This window comes from Gallinula chloropus, assembly GCF_964237585.1.
Source record: "Gallinula chloropus genome assembly, chromosome: 4".
NCBI lineage: Eukaryota > Metazoa > Chordata > Aves > Gruiformes > Rallidae > Gallinula > Gallinula chloropus.
The window spans coordinates 59,666,774-59,684,188 of NC_140088.1; the positions used below are offsets into that span (position 1 = coordinate 59,666,774).

A 17,415-nucleotide genomic window follows, 5' to 3' on the forward strand; every position below is an offset into this window, starting at 1 on the left:
ATGCAGTTCAACAAAGAGAAGGGCGAAGTCCTGCACCTGCGGAGGAACAACCCCATGAACTGGTATGTGCTGGAGGAAAACTGGCTGCAAGGCAGCTTTGTGGAGATGGCCATGGAGTCCTGGAGAACACCACATTGAACATGAGCCAGTAACATGAACTTGCTGCAGTGAAGGAGCAGATGACATCCTGGGCTGCACTAGAAGTGCTGATAGCTGGCTGAGGGAGGTGATCTGTCCCCTCCACTCAGCACTGGGGGGGGCCACACTTGGAAAGTTGGGTCCAGTCTGGGTGCCCCCAGTTCAATTAAGACATAGACATACTGGAGAGAGTCTAGTGAAAAGTCATGAAAAATGGTTAAGGGTTTGACACATCTCTTCTATCAAGAAAGGCTGAGAGAGATGACACTATTTAGCATGGAGAAGAGAAGGCTCATGGGGGAATCTCATCAATGTGTACAGATACCTAATGGAGGGTAATAAACGATCACCTTTCAGTGGTGCCCAGTGAAAGGACAAGAGACAATGGGCACAGACTGAAACATAGGAAATTCTGTCTAAACATCAAAAAATTCTTTTTTTACTGCAAAAGTGGCCAGACACTGCAGTGGGCTGCCAGGGGAAGCTGTGGAGTCATGATCCTCAGAGATAATTCAAAACCCAGCTGAACACAGCCCTGAGCAACCTGCTCTACTTGACCCAGCTTTGTGGAGGGAGTTGGGACTAGGTGATTTCCAGAAGCCTTTCCAACCTCAAATAGCCTGCAACTCTGGAGATTACCTAGTCTCATTCTTGTGCAATATAAAAAGCCTTTCCTAGCTGGAGCACTGACCTCCCTTGCTGGTTTTAACTCTGGAAGACTGGATCAGTGTCAAAGCTGGGGGTACTGATGGTTAAAAGCATAGTTTTGGGGTTTCATATCTCTACAGTCTCCCAGGCAATATCTGGTGCAGTTGCCAAAGAATTGCTCAAATTTCATCATTCATCTTTGTTAGCTTATAAAAAGCAAATGCACATCTGGAGTATAGTCTGCAGGTCATAAAACTGCATGAGATTGACACCTTCTGAACTAATCAGCTGGAAATGCATTTTTACAAGCCTCTCCGCTAACATCAATCAGAGAAAGAATCTCATTTTCACCAGCCAAGATACAGGGATACACTGTTTGTTATTTTTCTGCGGAGTTTATCAGCAACTTGCCCAGGCGAGTGACGGATGGTTATGAATCTGGCTCCTTATAACTTAAGAAAACATTTTTCATTCTTTCCCTGTACTTGTGTGGCTAGAGCCATCGAGTACCACTAAGTTGAGTACTCTATTGCACTGTGTGAAGCAGAGTAGAATTTCCTTTCTGAAAATTATTGATGAACTTTGCTTAGCCTGAAAAATATGAGACTTAGAGCTCAACCCTGGCTTATCAGTTATATCACTCTCATATGATAGTGAAATTATAAAGAAAATGGAAGCTCCTATGTCCACCTGGACAATCACTATTGGACTCACAAGGCTGTTTTGTATTTTCTTGTTTCTTCAATATACAGAAGACATAATGGCTACATTATTGTTTTCCTCCTCAAAGGCTAAAGTCTAGCTGTGAAAGTTTTGACCAATGTTAAGAACTGCAGTGGAGCATGGTCTGGTGACAAGATGGGTTATTTGGAGAGAGTAATAAAACCCCCAAAACATGAAATGCAAGGAGCCGAGACAGAAGGTTCACACACTTATGGATGTCTAAAAAATAAGATCTAGTGGTGGGTGGTTTTGCTTTTGAATGGAATTTAAAGGGTATGCATAAAACAGGTAGAAGGGAAAAAAACCAAGGCAACAAAGTAAGCCCTGTGCACAAGTTCTGCCAGTGTCAAGGGGAGACTGTGATCAAGGACCTACATAAAATGCATTCTTAGTATGTAAGTTGTTTCTATATTTATATCTTCACGAAGTGAAATTCAGTGCCTACACAGGAGGATTACAGTTTTGGAGCTATGATGCTGGCTATCCTACTAGGATAGTTTTGGTAACTGTGGCATACTAAGATAAGAGGCTGGAAAAGACAGAAAACTGATCTCAGTTACCCTCACATAGCTCAATTTTACAACAGGCTATAATGAACGGACTCAATTATAGACATCAAAAATGACTGCCTGGAGGAGCAGCTGGTTGGAAAAGCCACAAAACCAGAAACAGCCCTTGATTTATTCCCGAGCAGTGCACAAGGACCTTGTTCAGTGTTACTACTGCAGTATCTCTGTAAGCACACCAACAGCGTATGCAAATTCAACACTCCTGCTGGAGTGAAAAAGCCTAAAACATAAAGTGTTGGGGTTTAAATGAGCTGTCACTCCAGAAGGAAATCTTGGGAGTCACTGTGGACTCCCCAGCAACCACAGAAGCAAACAGAAAGCCGAAGAGCAATGGGAAGCGCTGGAGCACAAACCAGAGAACACATACATGCCACTGCATCAGTCCTAATTCAAGTACAGATTTCCTGAAATTTCTTGAGCTTAGGTTATCTTTGTACTTAGTAGTTCTGACATTCAAACCATTCCCTAGCAGGAATCTCTTCCTTTAATTAGCAGCCTGCTAGCATACTAAAGCAAAGTCCAAATTTGTCCCTTTACATTCTTTTGCTAAGCTTTTGGTTTTAGCCACTATCAGAGAAGAGGCCCTGGTTTAGGTAATCTTTGGGCTAAATTTGCACTGCCCTGTGACAGTGCTTATCAGGGGCAGGCTATCCTAGCCTGTGCAGGTAATTACAAAAATATACTAGAGCTAAGTATGCTTTGCTTTATTACAGTATTTATTTCCATTTTAGTAACAAAAGAATATTAATAATCCCTTAAATCCTGCTGGTGGAAACCTGTAACTACTCTTAATAATTGGATAGATGCTAATAAAAAGCAAACTTAACAAAGGAATCAGTTCAATAAAGACCTACCCAAACTAAAGAGTAAACAGCTTAGTTTTCCTACAGTGATGACAAAACATGGCTTGCTTTGTTAAAGTATAAGTGACAGATTTTTTTTTTCCCAAGTCAAGAAGTTACGCTTGTTCCACCCACAGACAACTCTGACTTCCCCTCTCTCCATAAAGTCATTAGGAGTTTCATTCAGCCTACAGTCTCCTTGTTGCACCCACATTCCTTGTGGGCTGCCAAAATGTAAAGAAAACTCTGCATTTTATTATCCAAAGCCAACACATGGAAAAGGAGTGATTCCTAAAGAGAAAGGAAATTATCTGCAAGTCTCTCAGAAATCTGTATTAAAAGAAAGATGAGTAATAAATCCCATCAGATGTTACCAGTATCAAGATGGGAAAATGATCAAGTATGCCTTGATGTCATTAGGATTTCCTATGGAAAACATTCCCATTGAGGTCCTTGGGATGGGATGCTCATGCTCACAGAATTTGAAGAATCAGTCCCAGAATCAAAGGAACAGCAGACACTGGTATTAATGAATTACACTTATATTAATACATGGAATATATTTTATCGAGTATGGGGTGAAACATAAACATTAACCACAGCATATCAATTAGCTAACAAACAAGATAATTTTAATTATATAGCCACTGAGCCTAGTGTGATGTTAATCACAATACCTGCAGTCATCAGTATAAATTCAGCGTAAGTGCTCAGATAACCTAATCTCCCTCAATACGCCAATACAGCAGAGGCATCCTTGTGTCATTCCCTGTAGCTGTCTGGAATTTGAGTGGATTGCTCCAGAGACTGGTGGGCTGATTGCATTTACTCTTGGAAAGGGAAGCATTGTAGTTTTGCGTGGCTGGGTTCTGGTGGAGAAGGGGAGGCTGCAGGGGGGGCTTCTGCAAGAAAGTAAATACCAGCCAGCTCAAGGCCAGAGTCAATCAGCGACGGTCACAGCATCTCTGGGAATCACATTTAAGAAGAAAAAACCCACTAGCAGCTGCATTTTCCCACCAGAGAAGGGAGTGGGGAAGGGAGTAGGGAGTGAGAAGATTTAAGGAGCTGTGCGGACACCAAGGCCGGTGAAGAGGGGGAGGAGGCACCCCAGGTGCCAGAGAGAAAGATGCCCCTGCAGCCCGTGGAGAAACTCATGGTTAAGCAGGTGTCCCCCCACAGACCATGGAAAAGGACAAGACCCCACCTGCAGCCTGTAGAGGGGCTCCACACGGGAGCAGGTGGAGACATAGAGGAGATGCTGTGACCCGCTTTGGAGAAAGCCTCTGCCAGCACTTGCAGCCCACAGAAAGAGAGGCATGGAGATGAGTGAAAGAGACCTGTGCTGGAGCAGGTTTGCTAGTGGGAAGTAGGCTTGGGACCCCGTGGAGGACCAGGCTGGAGCAGTCTGGGTCTGAGAGACTGAGACATTCTATGATTTATGGCTGCACCCCATAGAAGTGACTGACACCAGGCCAGTTGCTGAAGAGCTGAAGCCCCGTGGGAAAAGACTCAGGTTGGAGAAGTTCATCGAGGACTGTCTCCCATGGGTGAGACCCCATGCTGGAGCATAGGAAGGGTGTGAAGAATGCCCCCCTGCCTAAGAAGGAAAACAACTCATGAGGAACTGACTGAAACCCCCACTCCCTGTCCCTCCCCATGCCACAAGGCAAGAGGCTGGGGGAAGAAGGGAGGGAAATCATGACTAAAGTGAAATCTGCTAAGAAGGGAGAGGTGGGGTGTTGCAGTTTTGTGAGGCTGTGCTGCTGAGATGGTTTCTTTAAGCAGCAGTTAGAGTTTTCTGCCAGCCTAAACTATGAACAACAAGCAATTCAAGGCCAAAGTCGTGGCCCGAGAGATAGTCATGGCACCTCTGAGAATCACATACAGGAGAAAACAACCCAGAAGCAGCTGCATTTTGCCACCGGAGAAGGGAGCGAGAAGATGTAACGAGCTGTACAGACACCAAGGCCAGAACAGAGCAGGGGAGGAGGCGACCCAGGTGCCGGAGAGAAAGATGCCCCTGCAGCCTATGGAGAAACCCATGGAAAAGGCCGAGACCCCACCTGCAGCGCATGGAGGGGCTCCACGCTGGATGGAGCAGGTGGAGACATAGAGGAGATGCTGTGACCCTACGTTGGGATAAGCCCCTGCCAGCACTTGCAGCCATGACGAGAATCAGAGACAGAGATGCCCCTCTGTGCTGTGATTGGGGGGAAGAAGGGAGCAAAATCATGGCTTAGAATGGAGGGGTGGGGAGAAGGTGCTACTGAGAATCCCATTTTCCCCAGTCCCTTCCCCCCCTGTACTGCGAATGGGGGGGAAGAAGGGAGCAAAATCCTGACTAAAGTCTGCTAAGGGGGGGGAGTGGTGGGAGGAAAGTGTTTTAAGATCTGGTCGTGCTCCCAACTCTGGTTTTCACTGTTCTTTGTAGTGTAGTGTAATAAATTAGGTAGCTTCTCTCTTCTTCACTGTGTTGAGTCTGTTTTGCCTACATCATTGATGACAGAATGATCTCTCTCTGTCCTTATTTTGACTCCTGAGCCTCTTAATATATATTTTCTCCCCAGTCCAACTAAGAAGGGGAGTAATAGACTGACTTTAGTGGGCGTCTGGCCTCCAGCCAGGGCTAAACCTCCACATGGGGGGAGATGCTCTAAGATCTGGTCACACTTCTCATTATCCAACTCTGGTTTCACTGTGTTTGTAGTGCAATAAATAAGTTTTCTTTCCTTTATTCTGTGTTGAGTCTGTTTTGCCCATGACACTGATTGCAGAGATCTCTCCCTGTCCTTATCTTGACTCCTAAGCTTCTCAGTAGATATTTTCTCCCCTGTCCAGATCCAATGGGGAGTGACAGAGTGACTCTGGGCATCTGGCCTCCATCCAGGGCCAAACCACCACAGGGAGAAACACTGCTTTACTTCCCAGGTGGGTTTCTGGCAAAGACAGGGTTTTTCTCCCAGTTTTGTTTGGTATGCTTTCAGTTTTTCATTTAGTTTGTCATATTTTAACCCTTTTCTTCAGCCACTATTCAAAGACAGATGCTGCTGTGCTCTGTATTTATGTCCTTCAATTAAAGTAAGGTCCACTGAAAGAGAAACACCAGTGACAAATGGCATTATGTAGGTCAGTCATGGCAAAACAACTGTTTGCCTAATCCCTACTTTGTGCATAGCTGCATGTCTGTTAAGGGAACAATGAAAAAAAAAGAAAAGAAAAAATCCCAACAAAATAATACCATTAGACATTTTTTTTCAATATTGTTCCTTTTTGAAGTCATTCTGTTAGATCCTGCTGCTCCAATTCCTTGTTCCTTTTCCCATTTTTTTCACAGCTAGTATTGGTTTTAGTATGAAGGAGCATATTTTCATCTCTTGTTCTGCTTATGTGCATTCCTGTTCCCCTTGCTACTCTTCCTCCCACTGCTCTGTTATCGGCTCTTGACTTCCCTGATGTCATGTCCTTCTATCATCTTTAACATTTACTGAATCTTTTTTAGTCTATCACTGTGCTTTCAACTTTTTTCCCTGCACAATCTGCTTTTCCCCTCCAAGCTGTTTATACTCTAACCTAGTTTGTCCTCCTCCGTCTCTTTTCCCACTTGCAGGTTTCTCTTTCCTCCCTATGTTCTTAATGCCTCAGCTCAGCTGAACTTAATCCCCCAAACAGCACCTACATGCTGTGGCTAACTGTTCCTCTCACCCCCTTCCTCCCTTCACCTCCACACGAGCCCAGATTGTGTCTACCAGAGCGCGTCAGATTCTGTAGGCCCCTACATGTGCAGAACTGACTCAAAGTACATGGCATGTAACGGAAAAGGATGACAAATCAAATGACGTGTAAAGGAATAAACAGCAGCGTTGTCTTAACTGCGCTACTTATTTTCCTTGGGAAGTAAATGCTGCCGTTATTTATAGCTTGTGATGTCCAAGATCCCAACTGCAGTTGGGATATGACAGCAAACAGCCAACCAGCAAGGCAAAGGCACACGCAGTCCAAAGCAGGAAAACGAAAGCACAGATCACTTCACCGTCAACCAGAGGCCCTAATGGAGTTTCTTATCACTGCTCTGATTTTGAAGGTGTTAAACAAAAAGAGTTGATGAGAGAAGGCGAAGGCAGACGGACAATAATAGCATTATCCTGATCTAATATTTTACTGCAAACACATTTAAACTTGGTTTTATGGGGTTTTTTGGTGTGATTCTGGACTCATGCCAAAATCACAGCCCCTCCTAGGTAGCTTCCTTACCCCACAACCACGATTGCAGATTGATTCCTTAAGTCAACAGTCCTGCCCACATCTTGCTGCAGATTGTTACCTGTCACCTCAATGACAGACTGTGGAAAAGCAAGCCAAAAAAAAAAAAAAAAAGACTTCTGGGAGCATCCTGTCAGTTATCTGAGTATTCACAGGCTATAGAAGGATAAGATCTCTGTAGACTGGGCAGCCAATTGTTTCCAACAATAGTACCAAAGGTCAAAACATAAACTCTCTCTTCGGCTCTCTCTCTGGCCTTTTCTCTTGTGATAATATCCTTGTGAGGTCACCGATAATTTAAAATGCTTCCTTCTTTTTATCCTCTGCTACAGTTCCCTGAGTTGAGACTGTGTTTTATTCCAGCATAAGAGAACATTTCAGGGAAACTTAGGTGACACCCATCACTTTCTAAGTACATATCTCACTTGTCCTAAGCATCTCGTAAGGCTTTGTTGATACGCCACATAAAAGCGCTGAATACAGCAGCGTATTCTTACAGGCACAAGAGCTAGTACAATGTGTGTACGGTTCTCTTGGCAATATTTAATCATCTGACCGTAAAATCTCCGTTCCTCAACACGTTCTCCCCAGTGTTAAGGATCCATTTGGTATAGCTTACCTCCTTCGTTGTCCTTACTATCAGTGCAGAGAGTTTCCATGGCTACGTCACAGCCTGCTCCCCTCCACCCTGGCTGGCAGACGCAGTGCCAGCCATTTTGGTCCAGCGTGCACCTCCCATTGCTGTTGCACAAACCAGGGCAGCCCTCTGTTGAAACAGACAAAGAAGAAAAATCACAAGGGATTTAAATATTGCAATTCTGTCTAAAAAGAAAAAAAAAAGTACAAACAAGGGACACTTACTGGGAACAGGCCTTAAGAACAGCACAGATACTGTAATTGCACATGGAGTGGAACAGCAACACTACCTGGGGAACTTAATTCTTAACAAAGTGGCATCTTTGATTGGCCCGACACTTGAGACACCACTTACCTGTACAGGCAGGAAATAAATGCACCAATCCTCTAAATACCTGCAGGCCAGACAAAATTAAGTTGTTTTTTTAATTTCGTTTTTATTTTGCTTTCGTTTTTGCAAGGTAGCAAGAGACGAGCGCATAGTGCAAACACAGCCGTGTAAAATGATACATTTTTCTGTGCTTGTAGGATAGATCCTTATTTGCTCTATGCAGTATTGGTTACTTACTGGCACAAACGTTTAAGCTCCCTGTTAACTGTGATCAAATCCCTCCAAATTCTTAAGTAGGAAAATACGTGTGATTTTAGGCACGTAATAGAAGAGAACGTTAACTTTATCTGGTCTCAGAGTTGCCGTATATTCATGTGAAATTACAGTGCGTTAAATAGTCGCACAAAGTATAGGCCAGTTTTAATGACTATACTTTATGCCGAAAATACATTCCTTTTCACAGAATAAGCAAAGCCCAGGAAATAGTGAAGCAGCTTAGCATCTATTCTAACAAACATTAGGATTCAGGCTGCATACGGATGGGACAGGACCGACAGGATTTCCAACTCAATGTAATAGCTGTGCGTATTTGATTACTTAGGACGGACAAAATGAAATACCATAAGGACCACAATAAAACATTGATAGACTGAACAAAAACACGGTAGTGACGTGCTTCAAGACAGATAGCAGAGAGTGATTTTTTGTGACAATCTCCCTAAGGCTTTTGTGCTGTTACCTTTATATCCTATCTTGTCTGCTTTTATGGCCAAGGAGGGAAAATTTGGGAAACAATTAAAATAATTTAATATATCCAAAATCGATAATTGTTTTCAGTCTAACATTGCATTTAAAAAATACAGTAGCTGTCACTTCCTAGTGATGAAATCTGGCATGCAGCCAACATGATCTGTATGAGGATGACAACACTATAAATATGTAGATTTTTGGTGCTCCTTACCTATGACTATGATAAGACACTGACAAAAGCAAGTACAGATATGGTACTAAGTCTCTCATGAGAAGGTGGCTACAAATCAGGTATTTTTGGACACAACAGTTTTTGGTTAACTTTTATCCAAACCCCCTAAGTAATTAAACACTTCTTTGCTTTGTAGAACTACTGTCTTAACGAACTAATCTACTGACCCATTTTGGTTAAGCTTAGTTGAGCTTAGAACAGTCTCTCAGAAGTAATAGTCTATTTTTTCTTCTAAGGATTTTTGAATTGACTGACTCCTTTCAACCACATAGCTCCAAATTACAAATATCCCCAGAAAAAAAAAAAGTTATAAAAGATGTTTAACTCTTGTCAAATTACTCTTAAAAGACAGTGAATCAGGAAAACCTCTTGTGAGGAAGGACAGTGAGATGCTGTAGTTATAGATCCTGTGCCATCATATCTGGCCAAGATTAGTCTTGCTGCTCTTACTCAGACTGTAGCTGTGAAAAATGTTTGTTGATGTACTGAGAGGTTTTGGTGTTTTTTTTAAATCTTTCTTCTGTTTAATTTATGGACAACTTACATATTTAATTGCAATACTGACAGAGGGTTTTAGGAGTCAACTGGGTACATTCAAGACTTATTGTGTGAAAGCCTGGATATTGCCATGAATATTGCCATATTCTAATGAAAAAAAAAACACAAATAAGGAATAGAGAAAGATACTCAGGGAAAGAGGGGTAGGAATATTTTAAACATTTTTCTAAATCAACTTTTCACCATAACTGAAGATAAAGGAATCTTTGCTGTTTCATGTTAGGCTTTTGCATCCTTGAACATTGTAATTGCAATTGTTGCATAGAGTATACAGGCTTTTTCTAGCTTCATACAAAATACAAATCATAGTTTCCTATAGATTTTCTACATTCAGATAAACAAAAGCTTAAAAGCCTGGGGTATTCTATTGATCTGTCTATACATAAGCATGTGCATATCTATAATTAATCATTTCTTTAGAACTAATGAGACTTGTTCTGTGAAAAGGGTCTTGTTTTGCCTTTTTTCCTAAAGATTTCCAGTTTTGGAGGGAGAGGTCCCATGACAAAACTAACAAACAGCAAATGAATACTATCTTCAGTTTTTGGTTTGAACAAAATCTAACACATGTATACAGTTTGCATATAAATGTATAATTACTGATAACGTGTAATTGTATAACATAAGCAACATTTCATTTTTAATTTGAGATGAGTTGAAGGTCATATGAGTTAAATCTATCATCCATGGAATGTATGTAGGAGAAGATTCTTTTGCCCAGACTAATACGTTTGTAACTATATATTCATATAAAAAAAGTACATGTAGGTATAGGCATGTCATCAAAGAGCAGATATACAGTACCTTTCACTATCTTATCCAAATAGTGAGCTTGAGAATTAGAAAGAAAAAAAAACAGACAGACATTTCAGAAGTGTCACATAAAACAAGAACTGTTCAGAATTCACATGCAAATCAAGCAGGTGCACCTGACATGAGAGGTCTTACATCACAGAATGAGAATGTATTTCAAAGCTTCTCAAAATGCAAGAAATTCTCTTTTCAGCAAACATCGTCATGATTCAATGACACTAGTTTAGAAAGGAGGCTTGCAGAAGAAAGAGATGCTACCTTTCTGAGACTACAGGTTTCTTTTAACTTCTCTTCACATGCTTTGAATTTTACATATAACAAAACTGTAATCAAAGCTAGTTAAAAAATTAAATTTTCAACACAACAGAAGGGTAATTACTTAACTTATGAGCTGTAAAGCAAAGACCTTTGATTTGCAGGCCACAAAAGAGTCTGACAGCACAACGAGCACACTATCTTAATTCTGATTGGATTAACAGGATTTTTAGGAGCAGTAATTTTCTTCTGCTCCAATTCAGCCACAGTAACTCTTTGAGCACACACACCATTTATGTAAAATAAGTTAGATCATATATATGAGGTGGTAGAGGGCATAGTGGTGTTAGCAGTATGGTGATCCATTTCATTTGGAAAACAGGTGAAAATTAAACTTGGGCTTTACTACATAAAAATAAGTAACATGGTATATCCAAGCATAGTGAGACTTTTTTTCCTTAAGTTACGACACTTAAAATTTCACAAAGAAATTGAGAAGGCAGATTAGTGAATGACAGACAGAGCACAAGATGGATTTAAAGCATCAGGCCCTACTTTTAAGACATGAAACACAGCAGAAAGAGGGTATATGCTCCCTCCTTACTTTCAGGCAACAGGTATCAACTGCAGTTGTGTCAAAAGGGTTAATGTCTTACTGCAATACCCCACAGGGCAGCTCCATTGCAGGCTACCAAGCATGGCCACCTGCACATAAGGTGACAAGTTACTACAGACTATTGCAGTGGGGAGACAACAAACCAACAACAATATCGAGTCAACAATGTTGGACTCAATCGCCACCTACTTTTGCTGTGGACAAGGTCTCTCAACAGAGCCTCACAGGCTCTCTTACTTTCAAAATTTGTCCTTTTCTAAATCCCTGCAGGATGATGGCCCCTGTCTGACAAGTACTCTGTGGCTTGCTGTTATCTCTCAACTTTTGTGTATCGCATGGGTAAGAAAGGCATTTCCAACCACGGCCTTTCCTCCAGCTTGGAAGAATGGGAAAAAGCTCTTCCCAAGACCAAGGAGGGAGCTGGTAAATTATGTTTTCTCACAGAAGCCACACTCACTGCTGTGACTAAGAGGCAGAAATTTTCTAGTCCCTTTCTGTTGAAAAAAGTGTCAGGTGTCCACTGCACAGGTTTTTGTTCTTTTGTTCCTCTCCTCCCCATCCCCTCCTCCCCCCCAGTGGTAAGGTTAAAGGGAGACAAAGTAAGAAGATGAAAACATCAATTACAGGACATTTAGAATAACAGCAACAAACTAAGTAGCTTTTCACATTAACCACAAACAAAAAGAAAAATGATACAGCTGCATTTCAGGGTGGATCAAATTCTTCTCTTACGCATCCAAGATAATTCCCCTTGCTTCTACACAGCTGCTCTTAGAACACGGCACAGTATGTGTGGAGGAAAAAATCAAGCTTTATTCCATAAAATGGAAGCAATTAGGTCTGTCTATCTGTCCACCAGTGAAACATTAAATGCCTCTACAGATGTAGGGATAGGTAACAAAATGGAACATAAAAGAATCTTCTAGGCAACTGAAAATAGTCCCCGCAATCCCAGGCCTCCACATGCTATTTAATAACTGAAATTCAATCTGCATTTGATAAAAAAAGAAAAAAAAAAAGGATTAAGAAAATGCTTTTAAAGATTTTTTTTTTTTGTATCCTGTAGTCTTATAAGAGGTCAGTTCCAGATCATAAAGCTATAATGCTTGGAAAAAAAGTTCTACCTTCCAGCATCCTTTTACTCATGGTCAGCTGACTTTAAGGGCAATGTTAGAAATTATTTTGGTTCCAGCATCCTGGAAGAATCAAAAAGCAGAAAATGAGTGATAAAAATAGTATAACTTTACAGTGAAGTTTAAATGTCCTCGCTGTCTTCCTTATCTTTGTGGCACTGCAGCCGAAACAGGACAGAACCCAGCTCTGTGTGGAAGAATAGAACACAAGACTTTTTCCTTCTGCAAAGAGACTTCTAGGTGGGATTTGGAGCACTTTGGCAGGACGCAGCATCTCCGCAGGTACTCCTCGACAAGGTATTTCCACATCTGGCACATGTGGGTTATGTTAAGTCCTTAAAAATTCTAGTTATAGACCAGACAATATACCTACAGGGTATTTCTTGCAGGGTTTAAGGCTGTGAAAGGGTTTTCTTGCAGGGTTTAAGACTGTGACATTTAAAATCTTGCTATAATTTCCAGGAGTAGAGGGACTTCATATAGCTCCAAACAGAACAAAGAAAAACGAAAATGAAGACATAAAATGTGTACGTTTTCTAGGACAGTATAAATCCAAGAAGATGTAAGTGGCATTCAAAATCCATACAATGTAGAGTATAAAATGGTGTTATCAGTGTGTGTAGATATTTATATAAATACGTGGCAGATAGATGTGTTTTACAAACATGTGGTAGCAGTCAGGCAAATTCACATTTAACATGGTATATTTTATAACCAGTTAGAAACCAGACTTTTTTTTTTTCTTTTTTAATTGAATGTCTCCCATTAGTCTCCTATCAGAGATGTAAGCCAGTGTCTTTCTTAGATTATTCATATGCTACTTCCTCCAGGTATGACAGACTAGCCACAGAATAAAAGTACATATTAAACCCATTTATCCCAATCAGCTCATGTTTAAATCAGCATGAGTCACACCCCCATTGATTTGATGTTCCTTAATTGGTACTTATAACACTGCTTTATTCTGATTATTCTGTCATAAAGGATTATAACAGTGACATGCTTCTAAATGCTGTAGCAAATATACCTTTCTATTAGTTTACATTATAATCTTCCACCAGACATCTTCACCCGTCACAGTCTTTGTAACCTGTATGCTAGGCTACAACACGCTATGTAAATTCTGCAGGGAACTTACGGTCCCATTGCAGTGTCGACTCACAACAGCTCCACTGGAGTAATAAATTATTTGGCCATAAGATCAGAATTTGACTTCACAGCACCACCAGACTCAAAGCAAAACCACAGAAGAATGTGACCACAGCTATGTCGACCAAGTTCTGCCTAAATTAGCAATTATTTTTAAGTTTTTTTCTTCCTCCACCTTGAAAGAGTGAACCCTGCCTCCTTTCCACTATCAGCTCTCTCCTTCCTTACTACATTACAGCCTCTCCCTCTAAAAAAAACCCAAATGAAAAGAAAGAAGAGATTTGAAAGAGATAAGAGAGACAAAGAGGGGTGGGGAAAAAAAAAGAAAAAAGATGATGGAGAGAATTTCCTGCAGCAGCAACAATGAAGAACGCTCTCCTGCTCCTCTCCTAGCAAGCTCAGCTTTGCTTCCTCTCCTCATTGCCCCTAGTTCAGTACGGCCATCCCCATTCACCGGGCAGCGGCTGTGCACCCCTCTGCAGCTAGCACAAACACCAGGCTCCCAGACACAAAGCTACTGGCAGGTGTGAACAAGGTATCTGGCACCAGTTGTGCTTCTGTGGAACTCTGCACTAATGCCACATAAGCAGACACCCTGGCAAAACCCCATCTTAATTTCCCCGTAGAAAAACTGACAGCAAACCAACTATGGTATGTTGGTATTATACTGTTTACCTTACGCTTTCTAAACAATTGCCTATTTCACTGTATTTAGAAAGATTTAGTATCTGAAGCATTTTCAGTAATTTTTAATATTGGTATAAAACCTTTTTTAGGATCCACAGGACAACCTCCCCCCCCCCCCCCCAGGAATATTGTGAGAGTGGCTAAGTCATACATGTAACATTTAGGGAATGCAGGGTTTATGGCTACCTGTGCAACTCTTACACCCTTCCTCCTTTATCAACATACAGAACTGACTCCTCATTCAGAGCTCATCCTCTCACAAACAACATCTTATGCCCTAGTAGCAGGCACACCATGCTATCCCTAACCAAGAAAATACATTTTCTTAGAGACTTTTCTATCATCTTCCTCCTAAAATAAGAATTATTTAATGCAGTATCTTCACACTACTTGTGTGAGCAAAGAACGTGTTCTTACCTCATTTTACAAGGGGGGTAACTAAAGGCATGGGAAGATTAAAGTAAAAAAATCTCCACCCATTTGGTTGCAAACATCTATGATGTGATTTTTCAGAATACTTATACTGATACAGGATTTCACAGACAAACCAGCACTTCCGCATTTCACACACAATTGTGTATGAAAATAGAGAATGGTCAGAGGACACTCTTTTATAGTTTGCCTTTGTGAGTCACTAACAGAAAATACGTGATAGAAACAAGGGTGGAATCCAGTTCTTCAAAATCTTCCTTAACCAGGAGATCCCTGGTGTGCCTGTGTGTCTCTGGCACAAGTCAAGGGGAGTTTCTGCACAAGACAGCCATTCACAACCTTGCAATGTTCTTAAATCAGGTCTGTCAGGTGGACAGGGAAAAGCAATTAAAGGCTGTATGCATATGCTAGAATATATCTCTTTTGTTACATGATATAACAACAACACACAACAGGGTTGTCTTGTGGCTTCCTAACTTTGTGTTCTTGATTCCACAACTTTACTCAGGTTCTTTTAACATGTTTTTCCTGCATTTGAGAGTTCTCAACTCCTATGCACATAAAGAAAACTGAAAAAAGGAAGGGGGAGAAGAGATTCCATTCTGTGACATCTTTTTCATGGTGAGCAACAGGGAAGCTTGATGAACCACCTACACGTCTGCCATTTGCGCTAACGAAGTGTCATGAACATTACTTCTTACTCTGTGCACAGACAAGCAGTAGCAGGGGATGAGGTACACACGTGATCAGTGGTTTCACAGATGCTTGCCAACAGAAGAGAAACAGAGTTTCACTGAAAGCTTTAGGGAGAATGTAGTTTCTGTCAGCAGGGTTTTGTGCTTGCTTTGTAGGAACTGGTACAAAACCCAGAGTTGACAGCTCTGGACAGACCCCTCTAAACTATTCAAGATTCAGTCCATGGTGGTTTAAGTCTCCTGACCTGGCTACCAGACCACTCTTAAATTCCTCTCATTTCCACCCAGCCAAAGTTCAGCTATCCTGACAATAAAAGCATCTTTTGTACATAACACCCCAAATATCCTTTGTGATATTTAAACCCAGTATTTCTTATCCTCCCCACACCAGACTTGGAGAACAGCGCATTGATTCTTTTAGGCAACTGCTTTTACTCTCAAAGAGTGACTAAAGAAAGCCAGGCATCCATATGCAATTTCCAAGGAGTTCCATACTTCTACCAGAAAATTTACACGAGTCCAGAATTCATACAATTTTAAAGCCCCTGTTCTACTCTGTCTTTGGAGCGGTTCACTCATGTCAAATTCATCACCCGCTATAGCCTTTCCTGAGTCTCTTCTGTCTGGCAACCTGCTTCCTAACTTGAATTTGGACAGCTGATTATTCTCACTTAAGCACAGAACTCAGCGTTTGTTGAATTGCACCTTATTTTTCTGCATAGCCTGTGCAATTTGTTAAAGTAATTTTAAATTCTTGTCCTGTCTTCCAAAGTGCTTGGGGGCAGCAGGCTTCGGTATAATTTGCAAATGTAATTCTCTCTATTCATCACTGAAGAGTACTGAAAGCACATGCTCTTCCACTGTAAGCAGCTCATGGTCGGCATCTTTTCTCTGAGTTTTTAAGAACCTTGCCATAGACATACCATATGTTCAGACCATCACTGCCAATAAAGCAGGATTACAGTTTTCCCTTTTGATACTTTTTTACTCCTAAATTCCTATCTTGCCCTTCTTGTAAAGGAGAACACATGGATGGAATAATAGTTGCAGGAAATTTTCTTTGTTTTCCTCCCCACATAGGCCAAAACAGAATGCTTGCCCTGAAACCACACCTCCTACATCATTTCTGCACTTTTCTACAACATCCCTGCAGACCTGCAGCAGAGGTATTTGCTCCATACATTACTGCAAAGGGACCTGAATTCACTACCATTTATCCCTTGCCAAAACTGCAACCATGCTTTGCAGCAAGCATTTATGGACTTTATGTACAAAGGCACATAAGCCCACTATCCTTTAGATTTTTTGTCCTGGTGTCCATCCCAATGTTTTACTAGAAAGTGAAATTTCTCACCATTATTAATGGAAAGCCACACCTATCTTAGAATAAAAGGGTCAGCTGCTTTTCAGGATATAGTAGACTAGGAAATTTGGGACTGCTGATGTGTTCATGAACAGGATTGTTTCCTGTTGAACATGTATTTAGCTGGAAGAGGATTTAGAAGAAAGGGTATATGCCACTAAGGATTTAAAACTGCTCCAACATGTGCACGCTGTAAAAGTCTGAAAAAGTACTGATTTAAGACGTCTAACAAACTCACCAAGACCTACCACCTCAGCTGCAGGTAAGTCCCGACACATTAAGAACCGCACAAAAGATAAATTTGGCTTCAAAACATTATTAGAGGATGGAATGGGAATGGAAGCATTCTTGTTTCCATCCTTCCTCCTGACTGGAAGTACTTTCAGGACGTGTCTGACCAGCATGCATCCATACAATATACAAAAGCACTTACTTGTGTCCACTTTGGCTCAAGTGAGCTTTGCAACATGCATTGAAATTCTTCCTATCTCAGAGGATTCTGCTGTTTTCTGAAAATGTGCCTAACTTGAACTTCACATGTGGTCTTCATTTAAATGCAAATCAACCAATTAGCAATTTTAAGTA

The 17,415-nt window shown here is 41.2% G+C and overlaps 1 protein-coding gene across 8 annotated transcripts in view; it reads right to left on the bottom strand.

Moving 5' to 3' along the window:
- TENM3 (teneurin transmembrane protein 3) overlaps window positions 1-17,415 on the bottom strand; it is a gene marked incomplete at its 5' end in the record, with an annotated part of 318,571 nt that overhangs the window by 56,561 nt on the left and 244,595 nt on the right. For 6 of the 8 annotated variants that reach the window (XM_084263689.1, XM_084263690.1, XM_084263686.1 and 3 more), the window contains one exon: window positions 7,800-7,946. In XM_084263689.1, the coding sequence (XP_084119815.1) occupies window positions 7,800-7,946 (147 nt within the window). Of the gene's footprint in view, window positions 1-7,799; window positions 7,947-10,491; window positions 10,519-17,415 lie in introns of all 8 variants that reach the window. The other 2 variants (XM_084263687.1, XM_084263683.1) reach the window with 1 other exon arrangement.